Raw genomic sequence first — 23,621 nt, forward strand, 5'->3', positions numbered from 1 at the left:
ATAACCCGTAAGTACCGTACGCTCTGTTCTAAATAACAAGGATAATATTTAAAAACACTCTCTGTATATTTGCAGCTCTTCCTTACCTAATTTTTTTTAGATAGATCGGTCAAATTGTTAGATATCGATCGATGGATTCATTAAGATCTCTCGAGAAAAATCTCAGATCAGTCAACGTTCGACTAATGGATGTTATTAGTGGAAAGGGGAGGTGCTGTCCTGATTTGTCTCCATCATTCGAAACATCAACGTTCGTGTTTCGACAGTGACGCATAACTTAGTTTCTATTTATCTGTTTTCTAATTAGCGACCTATTGGTACGTCGCGTCACTGTGGGAGCAAACTTGTAAAAGATATTCTCTTCCTGACATATGCACGTTTGAACCGGTTACCACGAAGTCGACCGTGTAAAACCGGATATTGAAGGATTTTTTGAGGAGGAAAAGAAGTCGCACATGATACTTAATTTGTAGCGTGTATGAGGTCACGTATGAATTTAAAATTAGCTTATCGTAACTGATCGTCCTTTGGCATTCTTGGGAATATAAACGCCTCAATTTTGCTATTATTGTCATCTTTGTATTAAGGTATTAGAGCGTTAAAGCATCAACGAGATAGCAATATAATTAATCATTTTTTATCGTTCTTTCATTACCGTTATTTTTTACTTTCTTATAACGAAGAATGATTATTTATGATACACTTTGAAATTCTAATGATATTGAATTCTGCAAAATATACGACGCTATAAAAAGATCCATCAATTCGATAGCCGTATATTATAATATAAATTATTCCATTTTATCATAATCGTTATTTATTTTCTCGTATCAAAGGCATAAAATACAAGAAAAAGAATCCATCGAACGTAATCAAAATTTATTATTCTCTACAGACATTTTACTTATCAAGTTATAACGAATATAAAATTAGTTAGTAAAATGTGAAAAATACAAGTAGAACATAGAGAACAATCAAGTCTAAAACACTTAATCTCTAAAACAATGAAAATCACAATGAACGATAACCAAACAACTTAAAAGCTCATTAATTCAATACAATTACCAGATTATAACACGAAAAATTCCATTTTGTTGTCATCGTTTATTCCCCATTATCAAATTATCGTAACTAAAGTATTTTAAAAGTAGCGAAAAGACCATTCCTTGTAACAACGTCCACGTCTAACAACATTTAAATTGTGCAGAAGACACCAAACAAAAAGCAGACGATAAGAAAGAACTTAAACTCTCCACAGTTGAAAAACGCCCCTATCGAATCGCATTGCAGCGAAACGCGTTAGTAGATCGTAAAGGAAGATAGTATTGGATCGTGTCGTTCCCGATTCCACGATTTCCCTGCGTATTCCCGCGATCGTGACGGCTGAGAAGCTCTGCGCTTACAATTAGCACCGCGTCAGAATAGAAGAGGACAGAGATCGTAAAGTGGAATCGCGGCTGAACGAGGGAGCGACGAGGAGGAAGAGAGATGAAGTACGACGAGGCAAGTGTGGGTATATAGTTATAGCCGGCGTGGCCCTGATACGATGTTACAGTCTGTAGGCAGTCAGGAATCGGGAGGGTCGCCCCACAGCTAACACGTGCAAGGCGCACGTGCACTCCGAGAGACCACTCTAGCCTCTGGCGCACAATCATCGGATGCCAAGATACACTCCACGGAATAATTTTCGTGGGGCACTCCCATGCCTTCCTCCTTCGACTCTGTGCATCGCGAAAAAAGAGATTTACCTACCAACCAGAACGGGTTTCGTCGATTTACCTTTCGACGTAACTCTATTTTTATTTTTTTTTTTTACGGCTCTCGTTTGCGAGAATAGCGGGATTATTCGCCGGGCGAATACAGTTAAATTTTCTAATTTTAGTCAATCAACAACGATACTACTGCTTTTGACAATTCTTTAAGTTTAAACTTAAATTCTTTAAGTTTCAGATATGTTTCGAGGAAATTTGGTAAAATATATTTTAAAACGAAAGGAAACTAAAATCGTTAAACTTTATTGTATTGTTATGCAGATTAACGAATAAAGTCAGCATGAAATTACGATAGCTAATCTTCGAGTAGATGTTGAGGAAATGTGATTTCATTTTGAATAAAATTGAAAAAATTTGAGAAAAAAATTAATTTTATCGCTGACTAGACAGAAGTAACTGGATATCGAATTTGCTTGAGAAATTGTCTTTGATTTATAGGTCAATTATTAGATTCTAAAGCATATGAAAAATAGTTCCGAATCAGTGAGGATAAATTTGAATACTAATGTATTCGAATTTCTGTTTAGAAAGAAGATCGGATATTATTGCTTTTTATTGAATCAGACTGTACCGAGTGTTTTCAATATTCTTCGATATTTTAATTATTTTTTCACGTTGCTACCAACAATTCATCATTCAATTGTCCACTGCAGTCAAATCAATTACTATCGCTTAACACAACACCAAGCTTTCAAACGAATCTAGTACTTTCCAACGAATCATTGATAATAAAGAATATTTCAAATTTATTTCATTACTTTGAAATGCTTTATTTTTCCAATAATTCTTCGTCTTTCGTGTAATTAAAATTACGATTAAATTAAAAAATGACGACTCATTTATCGGGACAAATAAATTAAATTGTCCCCTGTTTATATGATACGTTTCAACATGCTATACAATATCTTCTACTTATCTTTGAAACATTAAGACCGTAACCTTTAATATATATAATCTATATAGTCATCCATACCAACGTGATTTTTTCCCAAAGGAGCGTTCATATTTTCGCCGATTGCAAAATCAAAATACCTGTAACTCTTCGTTGCGATAAATTTAATTGTTCCAATATCAGAAACACCCAAGTTCGGACATAATTTGTGCAACTACATAACGACATATACCCTTATAAAATCATAAGATATGGAAATCTAAATATCACAGCACCAATATCTACCAGATCCATCTACTTTAACCACCAGCCAACCCCCTGAACATCAGAATCCGCAAGCTTCATCCATCAAACATTTCCACCAACCGTATCTCGTTCGATTGCCCCGACCATAAATCCAACAGTGAATCCTTCATTTTCCGCTGATCGCGCAGCAGAGACGAGCCACAAACGATAAAGTCTCTCTGGTTTCCTTGGTTTTTTCTGAAACGAAAGAATCGCCGGCGGCAGCCTTGCACGCGCGCACGCCTCGTCGGCGGCGTAAATTTATTCGCGCGAGTGTACGACCGAGCGTGTGTACGAGGTGAGTACCTACGCATGCTATCGCGACGAGCGACGGACGCGATGCGGCAGGAAGCACACGATTACCGGCTCGCTTTGGGGTCGTTCGCGGCCGGTGCGTGCGCGCCAGCTGCAAGAGATGCGAGAGCAGTTTCACCGGTCCGCAATCGTGCCGTCCCGATTTCCAAGGGGCGAGCACGCGAGTACGCTAATTATAGGTGTGGGTACGTTCTCTAGCCTTTCTTCGCGACAAATCGTACTTAGGAGAGCGCATCGTACGGCGACGACCGATCTTATAATCGTTGGATCGAACAATGAGAACGTTGATCTATGATCGAGTTTATCGACGAACCACGACTCTCGTCCAAGTTTCGAGCGATAATAGATGGACTCCTGGGCACACCTGACTTCGTCGTTCGGCCGACACTGCCGCGTAATTACGTGAAATATCGAGCTATCTCGGGAATTTTAATGGCTGTACGTTCTGCTGTGGTAGTTTGTTGTTGGTGGCTTGAGAAGTAATTCGCGTGGAGGTGTTTCAATAGCGATACCGTAAGATGCTATCGAAGAAGAATGTTCAATTTTATTTATATATTATATTTATATTTGTTATATCATTATATCGCACAAGTGGACAAATTATACGGGAAATATTTTTTTCGTTCGTTCTGCCGCTAAGAGTTTGGGAAAATAGGTCAAACTTCGTTTCGGGGCGTCACCTCTTGCTTAACTATTTTTGCGTCTTCCGATAGTAGTCGACGAATAAAGACAAAATATAGCGATTTTTAATTTGCGAATCCATTGGTACGAAAGTTATTGACAATGTATGAATCGATTTGTCAAACATCATTTCGTATAAGGGTACTGACCGCCTTCCGGCTGCCGGAGAAATATACAGGGTGATTCATAAATGCAGGTTCACGCTTCAGTGAAGAAATCTATACAAGTAGAAGAAACGAGTAAAGAACGTCACATATGTTCGATATACCTTAGTTTTTGAGTTATCGATGATTAAAGAAAATATGCGAAATGACCGCCTCGTATCTCGGCAGACGCTACTGCACGAAGGCACTCATAGAATTGAGTTCCGCACTCGCTCCAAAATACCACATATTCTTCAAATAGTCCGAAATCCATCTGGTACGAACATTATATGTAAACATTAGATAAGGTCTGTACGTAACTCGTACAGCAACGTGTGTCCACACACGAGAAGGCCATATCGAATATTTTCTTTAATCTCTCGTACTCGAAAACTAAGGTATACCGGACACGTGTTCGTATGACATTTTTTACTTGTTTTCTTTCCATAGATTCTCCTACCGAGATATGCACATGCATTTATGAATTATCCTGTATAGTCCAACCAATATTACACCGATAACACTCATAGTGTGAACAAAGACTAACGCTTTACGGCCTGTCTTCAATGCATAAAACGGAATATATCATACACAATACATTACGTATGATGCAGACATTCTAATCTATTACCAATTCTGAGAAAGTTTAAATTTTATTTATATCGCAGAGAAAAACTAGACGATAATTTATGAAACGTATACAAAATTTTAGTTCATGTACTTTGACCTTAAAAATTGCAAGTAATGCTTTGTAGAACTTATTTAATAATTTGGCGAACTAATTATTCAAACCAGATAGTGATCGTTTATTAATCAAAACTAGATCCTCCATTACTAATAAACCGATAAACCATTGTTATACAGAGAATGAAGATTTATAGAAAATAGAAATTCGACGAAACTAGGTAATAATTTATAAAATACCGTGTAGGAAACATTCCTCCTTCTACTTCGGCCTTAAGAATTCCATACAATATTCTTGCAAAACTTCTCGATAAATAGTAAATAGTGACCTAATTACCCAAACGGAGTTGTAAACTTTGATTAACCAAATCGAAATCCTCGAGCAGTAAACTGATGAACCTCCGTATAAAGACATCGCAATCTCTCCTAACGTCATACCGATCGCTCCATTTTTGAACGCGCCACATACTCATCTCTCATTGTTAGCGAGCGTTACGTGACTCTGAGCAATCTTTGTTCGCGCGATAGTTTCGTAAACGAAAAAAAAAAAAAAAGAAAAGAAAGGAACGAAGGAAAGAAAGATTGTTCCCAGCGGCAACCGTAGTTTACCGCTCTGGTATGCGGAAAATCGGTACGGATCGTAAGCTCGATCGGACGATGCGTGTCTTTAGCGTCGATATAATGGAAACGAAACTGCACCGTCATACGTCTAATTACGTAACCGACCTTTCAGCCTTTCGTTTATCATAAAGCGTTACGAAATGTTTTTGTGCAGACTCGACCTTCGTATCGAGGAGAAACGAGTATCTGCGCCAAAGATCGTGCGTCTGCTTTTTTTCTTCCACGTCCGATCCTCAGGCGCGAAGAAGTGCGTTCGATCGACCCGTATTCGTACACGTCGGCTTACGTTACATTCTCGCCTGCACTATCGCACGGTAGGTACTTACATATGTATGGACATGTGTCTATATATAGACATAGACATATGTAGGTACTTATGTATCATTCATTGATTCGTTTGGTGAGAAGGAGAGGATACCGAAATCCATGGACTTTAAGAATTTTATGTACTTGAAATTAGTAAATGGTTGTCCTTCGAGCAGGTTTTGAGAAAACTTGTCGAGATTTCGATCGAATAAAACTTAAGCGATAAACTGTCAGAAATTAGTAAATAATAAAATATTAGAATAGTTGTCGTTCGAATAGGAAATTGATGTCTGATATGTTTCTTTAAAAAAATGGAAAGACATTAAAATTCATGAACTTTAAGAATTTCGCCAATCTTGAATTAAACAGACGAAATCAAAATCGTAGTAGTTGTTCTTCGAGTAGATTTCGAGGAAGATCTCGTTTTAATTTGGTAAAATTGATAAACTGTCGAAAGTTAATGAATAATACAGGATTACGATATGTAGCTATTCTTCTAATAGGAAATTTAATTCCTGCTTGTTTATTAAAAAAAAAAAAAAAAAAAATAGGAAAGATGGAACTATAATTGAGAGGATTTAAATATATTAATAAATAAAAAATTAACGATTGTTAAATTCTGAAATATATAAAAATCAGCTTGGAATTAATAATGACAAGTTTGATATATTCGAACTTCTACTACACGGAACATACTCGTACTAACTTAATTTATATTATCACGAAATACATACATACAAACGACCATTCATTGGACATCGTCTGCGTGATGTTTGAAACGTCACTACCTCGAGAATTCTTCAATCATTACGTGACTCAAGTGTTCACGAAGAAAATCATCAAAGATCTAAAACAATGGATGAAATGAATTCTTTTCCCTTTTCTTTCAGATCACTTGGATTATATGATCGTTGCGATAGGTGTAACACCTGGTGGCTTAATTAAAAGAAGTGTGAGACGACTCGATAAAATCGCATCGCGACGCACCTGTTTATCGTAAACAGTCTTCTATCGAATCTCTGTCTAGTTAAATCTATTTCGATATTTATCCAGATTCAAAATTCATGTCAGATTATAGATAATTGCGTCACCACGTTGAGTTCATTCATTTGTACGAGTGAAGCCGAGGTTGGAGTAAAGTACATCTTTTATCGAATATTTTCCTACGATTTCTTGTCTTTATAAACTGTCTTGGTGTTGTGAGACGGAGAAAGATTATATGGGAGATTCGTTAATATTCCCAGTATTCTATCTAAAGGATAAATAATTCCATTGAAGAGATTTATACTATTTATCGTATTAGATGACGAGTGTAGCAAACTAATCGCAATTTATATTATATATTTTCCTTTTAACGGTAATGTTATTCAGATTCGTTCAGAATTTTAGATTCTTCAGTGTTTCAGATTCATGAAAAATTCAAAGCATTGTTATTTAACATTAGGAGTACTATTCGTGAAATATTTGAAACTTCTCTTACACGTTTAAAACTATTGACGCTATGTCAATATTGATGTCATCAATAACGAACTTCGAATTTAAAATAATTGCAAAGCGACATTAACTAGCCTCGACAACGTACGATCACATCGTAATCCAGTTTCGTAGTTTTCCTACAACGTCCTATCGATATCTATGCACGGAGCTAAGCAGAAAAATCGTTGGCTGTAAACAAACAACGTAGACAGCGTCGAGGAAAGTAGCTGAAAAAAGAAAATAACAGAAAAATTGTGTCGAGTGGTTTATCGAAATCCGACATAGATATCGCGATTCGACTAAACTTCGTAGAATTTCGGTTCACCTGTACCGAATGTGTACTTACAAGCGTAATCGCGATTCCTTATCGCGGTACCTAGATAAGCCGATTCTTTTGCCACGAACGGAACTCCTTCAAGTGCGTGGTCAGTACAGCTGACCGAAACACCTGGACGAGCGTCGATCGATTCCGTCAAATCATTTCCTTTCGGTGAATCACTAACCAAATCGCGTACACAATCGTGCACCTCCGAGTAGGTGTGACTCAATTTCTTTCGCAGTCACGACCATCTTCTTTCTCTGCTAGTGCTCGTTCGTTCGTTCGTTTTGCATTCTAGCACGTAGCTTGTTTTCGCGCCACGTAAATTTCAACGATTACATTTCACTCGACACGTGCAGCACTCGAGGCTCGCGAAGATGTTCCTTGTCCGACGGCGGTGAAGTTTCGAAAGCGTACGCTATTTCGAGGACCGCGAACGTTTATCGAGATACATAATCATTTATTAATAGGATGATGGCTGGAGAAACGTAAAAGGACGTGACATTTACCGAGAGACGTATTTATATGTATGGGTACCTGTTAAGTAGTTGAGAATTTGGAGCAGCTAGCTTATATAAGTGTGATTCTTCGCACTCTCCAATTTGTTGGATTAGGTTTGATTTTAGGACCGTTATTCGTATCGTTGAAAAAGTATTAAGAGACATAAATGGTTTTAAGAAAACAGTGGACTTTGGTTATGGAGGTTTAATTTTAGAGTATTATGATTTAAAGTGGATTAGAATCAGGTTTCAATCGAAATTTCAATCAAAGATATTTTAGTTTACTCGTTGCGTTATAAATGTAATCTTAACGGGACAATAGAGAAAATAATACAATAAAAACAAATAAATATGGAAACAATAAAATGAATTACACGAAAGAAAACTTTACAGGACACGAAATCGGAAAGTATATTGGTAGAGAAATAGATTGTTGAATATCTAAAACTAAAAGATTAGAGTATTTTTTGATACTCTATCTATCTAGCATTTTATACGTAGAGATTCTTTTTTTCCTTTATGGGAATTGATTACTAGCAGAAAAAATCATTTAAGTAAGTACTGCTATTTACTTGGACGTCATACATGACGTAAACGTCGAGTGACAAATAAGTTGCGAAGTTCGGAAGGAAGAAACACGAGGTACGCAGAAGACTAAAGAACGCTGGACAAGTTGAAGTACAGTAAAAGCAACGTCGACATAAGGTTATAGATAATTTTGTATATACTGCGTCAAGAATCACATAATGATGACATGTTAATTATTCTTGGAATATGTACTTACCATCGTATTTACGTGATACTCGTTCGTTCGATATTCGTTCGAAACAGTCCACAGAACAGTTAGCTTAAGAAACCTCTATATTATATGCAAATTTCTTTTCATACAAGCTACTTAATTTTACATTCTGCAATTTTAATTACGATATACTCGCGTTTTTAATTTACTTATTACTTATTCAATGAAACTATTTGTGTACTACATAACAATCTTTAAAGAATAAAAATAATTAAAGACAAGGTTGCCTCATACAGAATGCTCTGTGAACAACTGACATACACGAATGCAGCTTGCCATTTCATCATTCACAAGAATTTATGTTGAACTCTCTTGAGAAAAGCCTTCATTGTACGTTTCTTTCATTTTTAATATTTCTTTACTGTTCGTCGTGAGCCTCTTTATCGTGATATCTTGTCTTTTTCTTGATTCGTTTATCTCGATAAAGCTTGTCTGATAAAGTGCATCTTCGTGTATATACACGTACACGCGATTCGACCGCATGGTATATAACGAAAAATTACGTAATAGCTTTGTTGTTTCCCTAAAAAACATTTTATCGCTTACGCAAACCCATTCTCGCGTAATTAGTTCAGGTGTTCTCTCGTGAAGCAGCAAATAATTCGCTTACTTGAGATACGATATTCTGTTTACGTGCTTAGTCGTGCTACTGTACGTGATTCTTTTGCGTATCATATGCGTTAGCGAAGATTTGCCTTTTTCGCAAATTCTTCCGACGAAATATTTTTCGGCAATTATTCGTCGGAAATAATTAGTATACGTTTATTTTTTGCCATCCTTATTTATTACATTTTTACAACTAAATACTACTCTTTTTAATAATTCGAAGTTTACAAAATTTGTACAATTATATATTAGTTACGATATAATAAGGTATTATATAAAATAGTAACAAATGGAAAGATAGATACGTACTTAATATAATGAGAAATATAGTGTCAAGTAAGTCTGATTAAAAAATAGATCTATGTATATCTTATCAAAAACACGAATGGAACAAGGATGAGAATAGATTCACAGTACATATGAACTTTTACGTTAAGAAAGCTTGCTATCGTTTTTTGAATCTCGTTTATCTATCGTATTACAAAATACAGAGCAAATGTTCATACTCTTGCACATAATAATACACGCACGTATATTTAGAAACAAAAAGTTTTTCGGCTTCTTCAACAATTAGAGATCTCCGAAGATACCACTAAACGGAAATATTTCTAAATAAATAGCTAGCTAACGTGTTAATCAAAGAGACCAAATCGATGTGACGTTGTTCAGTCAGCTGGAATACCAAATATTAATATAACCGTACTCGCGTATTTTAACACGAACGTTGAATATTGCGATACGAGTATCGCATATGCAGCATAACAAACATAGCGTCGCTTTCGAAATTCCTCTGGTTCACTCCGAAAACCGACGTGTCGTGAATGTCGTTCTCGGAAACGGTACACCGAGGAAAATCTATGATTTTTACAAAAACAGGCCACGTAGCCAACGCCGTGATCGTTCATGAATCATTCATAATGCATGAGATAATAGCGACGAGCAGTTTGAAGTCACCCGTTGACGAATGCGTCCGCAGCGGCTGTGCGTTTCCACGCGCAAGACCGACAAAGAACAGACGCGTTTCGTTTCGTCCCATTCAAAAGGTCTATGGATTCCTGGTGAAATCGGTAAATCACGAAGGAAACGTGGCTTTTTGTACGTCGGACAGGTAACCCTTTCTTTCTTCCAACTTATGGAAAATGATTCTTTTGTGCCTAAAAGATAATGCGCATACTAATATAATCGGTACTTGTACGTTGCAACGAATATCGTATTGAAATTGGAACGGGGGACGAATAGAAACAACGAACTATTTTATTGGTGATAAGAGGAGAAGTCGAAGGGATTGTAGCAACAAAGAGACAGCTGCTTTCTGTATGCCTATATTTTTGATCGTACATATGTCTTGTAAAGAAGAATATACGGGGAGTCCCAAACTTAAACAGTCAAGGGTTTGCCAGACTTGATTTACGGGAAAAAAGAAGAAAGAAATGTTATATAAAGTTTGTCAATAAACGCTTTGTTTCATGGCTATACACAAATATTGTATGCATTTTCCATCACAGCACACAAGAGTTGGGTGGAAAAAAATAATTCTGTGTCGTTAATAATTATGGAATACAATAATACAATAAAAATGCTCATCTGGTACTTTTAATTTCATATTTCAAAATGTTGCCCTTGTGTTCGGACACAAGCAAAGGATCAACGAACAATTATTGACCTTCGATAGCTGCGTCGTTACCTACTTCATGCGCACAGTATTCCTTTATTTCTCTGCGACAGTGCGTTTATTGACAAACTTTCTATAACATCTGTTTCGGATTTCTGCCAGCAGATTAGACTCTCGCAGTTGGGACTTTCAAGTTTGGGACGCACTCTACATATGGTCCTTAGTAGGTGGAAAGTCATAAGACGTTATAAAACTATAAATTATAATTTATAATACAATTCCATTATGAAATCACATGTATAACGAACCAGACTTTACACTGAAACCAAACAGCTTCAGATGTATCGAACCGATACAGAAGGCGAATTTAAAAACGATATCGCTTGATTATGTTTTAGTTGAAACATTGTACGCGTATTCATTACTTAATCATACTAATTACAACAAATTTATTTATACTTTATTGAGTACTTCTTCTCCTTTCTTTGATGTAAAGGGAAAAGTCATTACTCGTAATTTGTAATATTTAAATTGTATTTTTTAAAGAAATTAAAAAAAATATCCAATAACCGATGATTATATTTAAAGATTCGATGGTATCATATACAACGGTTCAATAGAAATATTTAAACTTTATTACCGACGATATTAGTTCAGTATGAATAAATCAAATAGCATCTTCTTCGGTTAAATTATATCAGTTAATTTATTTATAGTACAATATATAAGTAGAAATCATAAAATTATAATCGTAATATAGTAGAAGATAGATCGTATATTCGACGAACTATGATAGCAATTATAATTCTCGAATCGAGGCGAAAATGTCATTGTGCAAACGTCAAACATGCATAATGCAACGTAATATATTCGTCGTTTAATTATTCCAGCCGAATCGAATGAAATCACATTCGATACACGAACGATACAATTTAGACAGAAATTAAACGGTATAAACAGAATCGGTATGTAGAATTTTCCGTGTCTTCTCTGATAATTAAGATACGATAATGATATTCTACTAACAAGGGACAAATATAATCCACCATGAGTCATTCTATATTTTACATCGTAATAACCGACCACAGAATGTAGGAGGTTAATCGTAATTTCGCTCTCCTCCGCGTTGTGATTTATGTTAATTACCCGAAGACAGGTGAAGCATGGGATGCGTACGTATAAATTTCCTCTGTCCCATTTTCCAGTGGTACCGCAAGTGGCACCGACTGTCAACGGCAGCAGAGACGACCAAGCTGTTTTTATTCTGGAATCCCCGTGAAATGACGGATTTCTTCCTTTTCAGCTAATCGAGGACGAATTGCGAAGCAAATAAAAGGGGCGAGGCGCGATCGATGAATTCACGCTCTGATTGACGCTGTTCCAAAGCGTACAACGAAACTGCATTTCGAGTATTCGTGTTGGATCGTGTTTGCATGTCACAACGATTCTCTGCATTCGATTGGTGATTTTACGTCGAAACGGTACCTGGATCATTCGCTCGATTTCTCATTTTTCTTTTTATTTCCATTTTTACTTCCATATGACGTTCTTTCGACGGATCATTTTCTCCGACCTTTTTGCATTTTGCATTTCCCCAACATATTTGCATATCGCAATGATCTTCCATATGATTCGTAATTTTACGACCGAAACCTCGATTTTTTTTTCCTTATTTCTGTAAATATAAAGTTCTTTCGAAAGATCTTCTTCAACCTTTTCGTATTTTACATTTCCTCGATATATTTGCATACTACAATGATTCTCCATTCGATTCGTGATTTTACGTGGAAACGGTACCTCGATCGCTCGTCCGAGTTTTCTTTTTATTCTTTATTACTCCCGTATAACGTTCTGTCGAAAGATCATTTTCTTTTTTTTCGATCATCTTGCATTTCGCATTTCTCCAATATATTTGCATATCACAACGATTCGTGTTTTTATATCGAAACCATACCTTCATCGTCCGTTCGACTTTCCTATTTCTTCTTTATTTTTACTTTTTACTCCTGCGTAACGTTCCTTCGAAAGATCATTTTCTCCAACCTTTAACGACACAAAGTTTATCCTTATTTGCATTCATGACTGTACCATGTGCAGTTGAAAACTACAGCTTGATCGGTCTCGCTAACCAGATCGCGTTTTATAAGATTCGCCACGATCGTTATATGTATACGAACAAGTATCTATCTATCTCTGTTACCAACGCGATAGTACCATCGAACGACACGCATTCTCGTTCCCTCGGAAAAGTCGTCGAGCAATTACTCGATAATTTATACGACTCGTTGGTGCACCTCTTCGCGGCGTAAAATGGCCGATTAACTTGTCCAGGCTCGAAAAAGATTTATGTAATGCGTGCACGATTACGGTTTATTTAAAACCGTGCGTTGCGCGTTCTATTGCGTCTGGTCACGGTTAAAAACATCGAACTGATATCGGCCCCGGAGGAATGTCGCAGTTATTTTCGATCCAATTCCAGTTCAGTTCCTCGTTACGTATGAAAGCGACTCGATTGCAAATTGTATCGGGTCGCAGTCAATGGCACGTCATCGATGATTTACATAATCTAATTTATAGTTACGTGTCTGGCTCTTATCTTTTGCTGATCTTGTTCCAACTCGAGTCATCTTACCACCTTTTTTTTTAACCTAGAAACCTTGATACCTTTTCTTTTATTCCTGTTACCATGATATTTCCTTTCAGTGTAGCAATGATAAAAATATCGTTTAAGTAACGTTATGGTAAAGTTCAAGCTTTATAAACGTTGATCTAACGGCATTGGTGTTAAGTACGTGTAGTTGATATAAATCAAAAAGATAGAAAATATACTTAGCTCGTTATCCTGTTATTTACGTCTTCGTAGAAACGCAATGACGCATAAGGAGAAGGGCTAGTAATTAAAAGGCAAAGGTCTCGAATGACTGATGGCTAATATGCAAAATATTTCGAAAAGTTGCGATGCGCTGACATTTATAAAAGATAGTTACAATCGTATCGTATCGTATTGTGACAAGCTGATATCTAACAGAGATCAGCAGGATCAATTCGCAATCTTTCACGGTAACTTGATCTATAGATTTGAAAGGATTCGTAACGGAGAAATTTTATCATGATTTTTGTAAAATATATACTTCCCTTGCGTTATGGATTTTTCTCTATATAACTTTCCTCTTATCTTTTTTTTTTTTATTTCTCTGATACAAGTCTCACACTATAATTTTCGGTGTATTATTATTGAAGTACGCTATCTAAAATTTGAAATCTCCATGTATTTCATAGAAATGAAGAATTTAAAGAAAAAATCAATTTGGAATTCCCGATACAAGACACTATCGAAACTAAAAAATATCATTGATATTTGTAACATTAATTTGAAATTAATAATAAAATTAGTAGGTGATTTATTATATACTCCGGTCATGTTTTTGTTTAATTCTCATAGAATTGATATAATAAAGAATTTTACAAAACGCAAATCGTACCCACGACTAAACATAAGATCTTTACTTTATGAACCAAATATTGAAGCGTGTTCTCACGTATACCGTTTTCTTAAAAGATGTAACATCCAACTTTAAGCTTCCTACAATTGGCGTTTAAAACCTCACGCGCCTCGAGAAACAGCAAACTTACAATACAAAATCTTTATGTAAAAGTTAATGTAAAGCCATACAACTCTTTACAAATTTTTAGAGACTTAAGAATAGAAGAAAACAACTGGATAAGTAATTTTTCACTTTTGGTTACATAGTACGTTTTAGTACATCTATATTCCCAATCGACCAGTTACATAACAAGTATGTTACCCTGTCCGCCGGGGTTAATTTCGAATGACACTCGAGCTATCCAGAGTCAATGAAGATCCGGTGCTCGTGAGACGAGCTACGTGTCCGGCATTCGAGTGATTTCCTCGACTCGCGTTAGTATTCCGTAGAATTTCCACGTAACGCGTTACTATTCCGGTTTCTAACGGCGGACATTGAGCTTTTTTTTTCTCGTAGGAAACTGCTCAGTTCAGAGTGTAGATTGGCTGATCGTCTAAACTAAACGACGATCCAAAAACGTGTCCAGCGAAACGACGCGTGTAAGTGAGACCCACGAGCTGAAAATAGGAACACGGGAATAATTATCTCGTGAATTTCAGTGGAAACTGAACGTTTCGGAGGGTAATTAACGATCGAGCAAGCGGTCGATGTCGTAACATATAAATCGAGAGTATAGTCTCGTTCCAGCTCCCGAATCATTTCAAGTTTGCGTTAATAGTTCATTCAGTTATTTGATATATAATTTTATCGAATTCGAGCCACCTGGCTTCAGGTGGATTTCTAATGGAAAATGGATACTGTAAATGGCATTGAGAGAGATCGCGAAAGAAAGGAAAAAAAAACACGAAGATAACAGTTATTGTTCCTTCGAGACAAAGAATAGTTGGAAGAATATTAGCTTCGAGAAACTTGGAAGGATATTTCAAGCGAAGTAAGATAATAGCTGCAAATTAGTAAAATGGTTTCAAGCTGCATTCTTGATCACACGCAGCTTGGAGTTAACCATCTTGACTAGCAAAAAACGAGGATAAAAATTGAAAAAGATACTTCAAATCAAATAAACAGCAAGTAAGTAAAATAATTCCAGTTAAGTAATGATACACTGGTCGAACGGAACGTTTCCAGTCGACGTTTCTTTTATCCGTGACTATTCGACTCGTTAGAAAGCGTTGGAATATAGTAATTTACTTATCTCCCTTGGAACTTAATGCGAAGCTACGTTTCTCATGCTAATTAAGCTCGTAACATATCCAGATAACCCCAGCGACTATAAACGTAAACGCGGTTTTTCGCTCGGTACACGTGTAATGAGAAACGGAAGCTTAAATAGAGACGCCGAAGGCGATCGATTGTAACAATTAATTAACGAAATTAAACGAGGTTAAAAGCGGGTGCTCGCGGTCGTTACCGGTAACTAGTGTTCTCCGACTCGCGATCCCGTAATGACAGATAAAGGAACAGCGTGCGCGGTATCCAGTTTCAATTACCGGGTACCACTTAATACTTTGCTTACGCGTAATAGAGCCACGATACCGGGGAAAAGTATAAATACACTTGGGCTAAAATGATACTGCCGGGCAGCGGTTTCGTCAGTTTATTTATTCCCAGGTCAAGGGAACTCCATTTCTTAAACTCGAAGGTCAAGAAGTCAATGAGATCCGGTTGCTCAGGTATGTAACCGCGCAAGTGCCCGAGTCTCACGGGCGTTTCGTTCGATTTTATTCCCTGTAATTTTCCATGGAATCTTCGTGCCGGTTAGCATTGACTCTGCATCGACAAACACCAACGATCTCTTCATCGAGATATCGTTCACGTTTGTCGAACTAACGACACTGATTATTATACGCGATCGTCATTGCTCGATAATCGTACGTACGCACCAACTATGTTAGAAGGTGGATTACTGCATTGTCAAGTTATGCGTTATTGTTTCGCGTTATTGCAAAAGGACAAAGATAAGCATCGAAAATTCCATGGTTTTAGTTCACCGCTCGTATGCAGATTAACTTACGCAAAATCGTTGATGGTATCTGGTCGAGAAAGGGTGATGATTGATTTATGTCGATTAGATAAAATATGATTTATTAATAGCTTTTTGCCCGTGATACAAAAAGCTGCTATAAATTGGAATAATTTTTTGTAAGATTTGTTTGATGGAGTAATAATGACTTTGATTATAGCTGTGCACTGACAGCAGCTGAAGTATTATGATTTGGCATCGAAATAAAAAGTCATTATACGCATAATCTGTACGAAGTCTTCGGTATCTATCTAAAAGAACAGCGAAAAGTTGGAAGATATTCAACAGTCTGATTTAACTTTAACTTCGCTTAAAGCTATAGTAAAAATATTAATTTTATATTTAACGTCGCTTTATAAAAATAGAAGGTTTATATGTAACGATATTTTCATACTAGCTGTTACTTATAATACAATAGAACTGATGTGCGCACAAGTATACTATATATACATATATAAATAATTATAATCAAAATGGTATGCTGAACATGAAGTAAGTACATTAATACCTTTCGACTTCAAAGAAAATCAACTTCAATCTTGCAAAAACACCCATACGTTCTTATTAATCGCAGAAAGAGAGAATCGAAACCCATCATTTTATGTTAAAAATATTTACCTAGGACTTGAAGTGCCTTTATCTTGCCATTCCATCGCGTTAACATGTCAGAACGTCACGGCGTCTTACATGCTACTTAGCGCTTTAATTACATCCACAATTCTTATTACCACATCATTTTCTATTTCTCCTCGTTATTCTTTTTTGCTCGTCTCGCGCTCCACCGACAGCTAAACGGAACATCCGGCGCGCGTCGTCGTCTGCAGCTCCTCGATTAGCAAAAGCTCGCGAATTACGTATTTCTTCCACGTTTACCGTTAACTCCCATATTCTTCCTCTCGATCGACTCGACTCACGCCTTCGCTTTTAGCCGAATGGAAAATCGCGGCTTCCAACTCGGCCAACTATTCCATGGTATCTAAAATCTTTATCACGACGAGATTTCACGCGCAATGAGGCGCGCTCCGTTACGCTTTGCATTTCCGATTATCACACTCGCATCTCTCTCAGCGTTCTCCGTTTTATACTCTCGCCGCGTGTTTCTCCTCGGCATAAACTTATTTTATCCGCTACAGCAGTATATTTTCTTCTTTCTCGTTCTTAGAAATTCTACTTTTCTATTTTTTTCTTTTTACCTATTCGTCCAACATTCGACAAAGTTTGCTCGCGAAGATATTCAATCTTCTTCCTCGTTAGACATCGATGAAAAAACAGCTTTACCATGAAGCAGCTTTCTCACGAAGATCTCATCCTTTTCCGATACTAGATAACGTTATCTTCTATCTCCAGAGTTTTAATTTTCTTTCTATAGGAGAATGTTACGCGTGCTTGTTACGCGAGATGCTTCGTAACTGCTAGCTTCGATGAGAAAGCGATTTATGCGAGAAAATGAGATGTAAACACGAATAAGATTTTGTATATAAATTTGTTTTAAAGATAGGAGATTTTGAATGTTTAATAGATACGTGAGTATTCGAGTGTAACTGTGCTTGACAAATTTCATCGCGATGTGTCATACTCGTGCATCATTTTCGTTCGACGATCGAATGTAAACGTAAAAATGTTTCATCTGTTTGATTTTAACGTAAATATCGTTCATCTCTATTGAGAAATGTTAAAAACGTTTCCGAAATTCTAGAAATTTTAATCTTTTTCGACGTTCTTAACTGATAATGATTCGAGTGTACGGAAAACTCAGAAGTATATCTAGTTCGCTGAAATTCTACGAACACCTCTACTATGTAAACGAGTTCTAAAATACACAATAGCAGATGTGAACTTTGCTCTACATTTTGTATCATGTTCAACCCCGGGTTCTTTCGGTTCTTCACCGCCGCCGTGAACTTTGCACGGACATTCGCTACGTTCATAAACATAACCATGAGGCAAGCTGGCCCACAGCGAATTATACTCAAGTGCAAACGTACCTAAGTTTGATATATATTCATAAGCTTCATATATATTCTGACACTAGAACCTTGTTAGCATTTTTCGTTGAGTTTTTTTAACTACCATAACGATTAACGAATTACTTCTTATTGAACTCTTTACCGAGGTTGAATATATTAGAAGATATAGGAAATAAACAACAAGTTCACACTGTATGTATGTAATTTTGTGGAGATAAAATGATATTCAAGACTGTTTCATTTAAAATCCTATGCATGGTGAAGTAATATCAGAGCAGCTACAGCGAAATAATAATTTTTACAAAAGTTGTATATCTGTCATATTCAAAAAAAGATACGATACTGTGATATATTAGTACATAAAGGTGCCAAAGAAGGGAAACCAAAGAAAGACAAAAATAGATACATCCGAAGTTCTAACATCAACCTTCCTCGTGTCATATATCCATTCTCTGTATATCATATAGGAACCTTCCTCGTATCCTCACCGCCGCGTTCGTGCAATCAGTACCGACTCACCCTACGAATCAGAGATCTCCCTCGCCTCCTCCTCCAACGCAATTTCACCGAGACGTCTCGTGGGACTCGTATCCGAAACGTAGCGCATAATAAAGGACTCCGCTCGCTGTGTGTCCGTAGCGCCGGACAACGGATGGGTTCTTGTCCCGGCGACCGGTAACGAGACGCCGAAGTAACCAGAGAGTCACGAGGAGCGAGAGCGAGATCGACGAACCGACGATCGGAGGAAGAACACGAGAGCGTGGAGTCGTATGTATACGCGCTAGCACGCAAAGTCAAGAAGGCGAAAGAGTCTCGGCGCTGGGCACCTCGCGCATGTATACATATATGCGTGCACGTACATATAGATATGCTATACACGCGCGTACATATATAGAAAACCGTAGCCGGAATCATGGTGTACAGGTTGGCGGTGCACGGTGCCGCGAGAGCTCGTGAACCATGAGCATGCATGAGAGGACGGTGGTTGTCGTCGATGATGGTGGTAGTGAGACGACGCGAGTTGGTGATGGTGGTGGTAGCCGTGATGGCTAGTGGCTGGCGCCGCCGGACGTTCAACAATGGTCGTGTCTCCCCTTTCCCCCTCCCCGCGACCGCGTACAGCCGCGCAGCTCTCCCACCCCTCCACCCGCGCCTAGAACCCTTAGCGCGCACCCCCTCCTACCCCGCCGCCACACCGCTATGCCTTTGCCCCCTCCCCTCAAGCGCCGCCGCCACCAGTGTCCCTCTCGTCGTGGGCAGCTTTAGCTTTAGCGGCGTCGCCCTTCTCTTCCACGCCCGGCTTGTCCCGCCGACGCCTCTGGTCCCATGGTCGTCAAACACCCCCGACTACGGTTGGCTTCGAGCCGAACGATTTTCGCTGGAACAAGCTCCATGACCGGGGAGGAGGTGACGGAGATAGCGAGCAGGCGTCCAGCAGGAATTCCTGGCGGCGTTCCTACTCGCGCCTTTCCGCGAATTATTCGTCGCCTCGGCTCACGATACGTGTACCCGTCCGCTTCTGTCGGATTTTCTTCCCTCTTTTCTCCTGTTTGTCTTGCCTCGTTCTTTTTCACTGCTTCTTCGGTTAGCTGCTGGCTACAGCTTGTGAATGGAATATAAGGGATGCCTTATAGGGGGTAACAGAACGTCGTTTGGAAGAATGACGAGATCGATGGTTTGGGAACGTGTTTGTACGTACAATATGGTGTTCGGTCGTGGTACAGGATTTTGGGTTATATAGAAGTTGTGTACACCTGGTATGGCTAAGGAAGTACGGTTGAAGTTCTTAGGTAGTTTGTATGACTTTGGGCTACATAATACGTATGCGATCATACCGCAGGAAATTAATCCGTGAAAAGAATATATTAATAGAAAATGATATATCATGTGACACATTTTATACGTTACTATTTTGGTATTTCCGTACTGATTAAGGAAGCTGAGTGTTTGCTTTGAATAGTAGCAATTGTTTCCATTGGTTGTTTAATAACTACTGTATTTGTAGCTGTACATCGACGAATAAATTAAATTTATGAAACGAATTACCTACGCGATATCCTGCCAATATGTATATCCCTTTTTATTAAACTACGTACCAAAATAGATGGCGACAATTACAAGATCTAAAGTCTAAAACAAAAAGAAAAAAGGAAAAATTAGGTAAAAGAATCTTCAAATATAAATAAATATTAACATTCTTCTTTAATAAACCAATCTAGCCGATATTCAGAACGAAGCATCGATGCGACACGAATACCACTTTATACTTCGCAGTAAAATAATTTTTCTAAAGAAATCGACGCTCGGTTCACATGTACCGGCAAATAGCCCGCGCAATCGAGTACAGTGCAAACAAGATTATCGTCGATTACATTATCTCCGATCACAAATAGCGGCCATTTTTTTCAGTCGATTGAAAAGAAAGAGAAAAAAAAGGAAAAAGAAATTACCTATGCATAAATATTTACCAAAAGTGCATATATAAATAGGTCAGATAACAATTCGTTTCGTGAGCGATTCGAGTCCAACGCTATTTTATTCGGGCAGCGATTGCGCCGTATGGATAGTGGAGGCGTCGCGGGTAGAACGGTACCGGGTGGGGGAAAGCTATATAAGCGCGCAGGTGAGGGGCGGAGGCCAGTTGATTTCGATCCGTCGAGCGTAACGTGTACGTTACAAGGAGTACGCTGCACGCTCTTTTCTTGCGCACTCGTTGCGTTCGGAATAGTCATCAGAAAATTTCTCTTCTCGAATTAACAAACAGTTCGATCAAGGCGATGTTCAACGCGAGTGTAACTATCTTGCGATAACACAGACAGCCATAGAAATAGTGTGTGACGTTGGTGTTGTAAATCGTCAAACTTCACCGAAAGGAAAAAGGAGCGGCATACAAAAGTGGACGGAATTAGAAAGAAGAACGAAAGACCAAGATCGCGCGAGTCTCTACCGCTATCTCGTGCGCTTACTTTGGTGGGTTGGTTCGATCGATAAATACACGGGGTGCGTGCACTGGCGTCCGGCAGATAAGCAGCCGTATATTTCGGAAAGTGTGCTGCCCGATCGAATTAATCGACGACCCACATCTTTTTCGCCGCTTAACTGCTGACTGTGTGTTTAGCGAGCGAACTCTCGCGTCGACTGAAAATCGACCAGAAGTAAGAAACACGCATATACGCGTACGACATGAAGGCGATGGTGGTAAGCCCAGTGGGCGGCAGAGTACCGCCAAGTCGAGGTGTTCTGCACAGCAGCCTGGGCATCAACGGAACTCGTCGTGACCTGGAAGCAGAAGAAGTGGCCGCTTACCTAACGAAGCTGAGATCCCTGGTGCCTGACATGCCGAGGAAACGGAAGTTATCCAAGCTCGAGGTTATCCAGAGGGTGATCGAGTACATCTGCGATCTTCAGACGACTCTGGAGGAAACGAACGTTCATCACGAATCCACCGTAGCGAAAACGACACCGAGGCAACCGTTGCAACCGTTGTTGAATGCTCCGACGACCGTTCCAACGACGACGACAACATCGTCAACATCCACGATCACCGGAATGGTCGCGGAACGGTGACCTGTATCGGCGAACGAGCTCCAGTGAGGTTCAGGTCGCTGCGAGCTTCTTGTCCTCGTGGGCTGACGGCTTGACCTCCGTGTTTCGACGTCGCGGGATTGTTCGAGTCATCTTCGGGGAGTTGAATCGAGAACTCGGCTCATTGTGGTAGCGTTTCACCGAAAGAACGTTGCTACAACCATGTTTTGTGCTCGTCTTCGACTGTATAGAGATTTCTTGAAGATTTCGAAGGTCCAGAAGGGAAACAGGGATGAAAGGTATCCTGATGTTCAGGTATTCGGGAGAAGAACGGGACTTTGTCGAGCGTTTCGAGAAAAGAGCGAGGACATCGAATAGGGATGCGCTCGACGTCTCGAGGCGGCGCGGCGCCTGAAGAGAAGAACGAAGACGACGTGAAAGAAGGACGACGAAGCGGGCCGATTACGGCCGATCTTAACTTCTTTCTTCGAGTAAAGATGTAAATACTTGTACATAGAACTCACCGCATTCCTCGCACGAGACTCCTTTTCTCATCTTTTAATCGATTCACTTCTTTTTTGATCCACCAAACTCTCTCCGCCTTCCGACCTCCCTTCTCCGATTCTTATAATCCTCTCCTAATCCGAACTGTGTTACACGTGTCTCGTTTCTCGATATGGTGAACGACGATCGCGTTGATCTTTTTTTTTTTATCATTCTCTTGTTACTTTGTTTCGTAATTCCGAATTGTAACATATAGGAAGATCGTTTCTTCCCGTCGATTGATTTTATAATATTGCAACTATTCGTTTCGACAAGAAATTCCGATCGATTTCGATAGTTTAGTTCGAAATCTAGGAAATTTTTCTATAAATGTTCGTTTTAGAGGAACGAATGTATATTTAAGGATCGACGAAGATCGAAATCGAATTGATCACCTGCGTTTTAATTGTAAGTACCACCCCCTCGTCCACAACCAGTCGTGAATGGATCGCCTTTCCTTTTCTTTCGTAGTTTTCGCGTGGAAGAGAAATGTTTATCATCGCGTTGATCAGAGCATGTATTATTTTGAACTCCCCCTTGTAGATAATAAAGCGAATTTATTTGTATTATGAATTATTACATTAATCGCAACGGTCGATTCTATATTATTATTATATTATATTATATTATTATTACATGATTATCATTGTTATTGCTTTTCATATTATAATTTAGAAATTTTCTCCGTAATTATTGTATATTCGCGAAGACTGAAAGGCTGTAAAGTGTAAGTATATTTGATGTGTGAGCTGGTTATGCTCGCTCGCGCGCGAAATAAAATACAAACTGTGTCCATACGATTACTTTTGTGTATACTGTTTTCTCATCAACGATGATCCCTCCCCTTAACAGGTTAGTTGATTAACAAAAAAAAAAAAAAAAAAAAAAAAATCGTTTAAGCTGTAAAAAGCGTATAAAGAGGAAAATGCAACTTGTAATTTCAACTAATTATATCGTGAAATGTCTTTTTTTCTTATAATGTAGAACAATGTTTGTCTTTATTTCGACTA

At 38.4% G+C, this 23,621-nt stretch overlaps 2 protein-coding genes across 2 annotated transcripts in view; both read left to right on the plus strand.

Moving 5' to 3' along the window:
* Eip63E (cyclin dependent kinase Eip63E) overlaps positions 1-23,621 on the plus strand; it is a 77,594-nt gene that overhangs the window by 42,319 nt on the left and 11,654 nt on the right. The gene's annotated exons all lie outside the window — the stretch shown is intronic.
* emc (Basic helix-loop-helix domain-containing extra-macrochaetae) lies at positions 21,727-22,110 on the plus strand. The gene has a single exon (XM_069119880.1). The coding sequence runs from the start codon at positions 21,727-21,729 to the stop codon at positions 22,108-22,110; it is 384 nt and encodes a 127-aa protein (XP_068975981.1).

This window comes from Bombus flavifrons, chromosome 1 (assembly GCF_040668555.2).
Source record: "Bombus flavifrons isolate JBK064 chromosome 1, iyBomFlav1_principal, whole genome shotgun sequence".
In the NCBI taxonomy this organism is placed as follows: Eukaryota; Metazoa; Arthropoda; class Insecta; order Hymenoptera; family Apidae; genus Bombus; species Bombus flavifrons.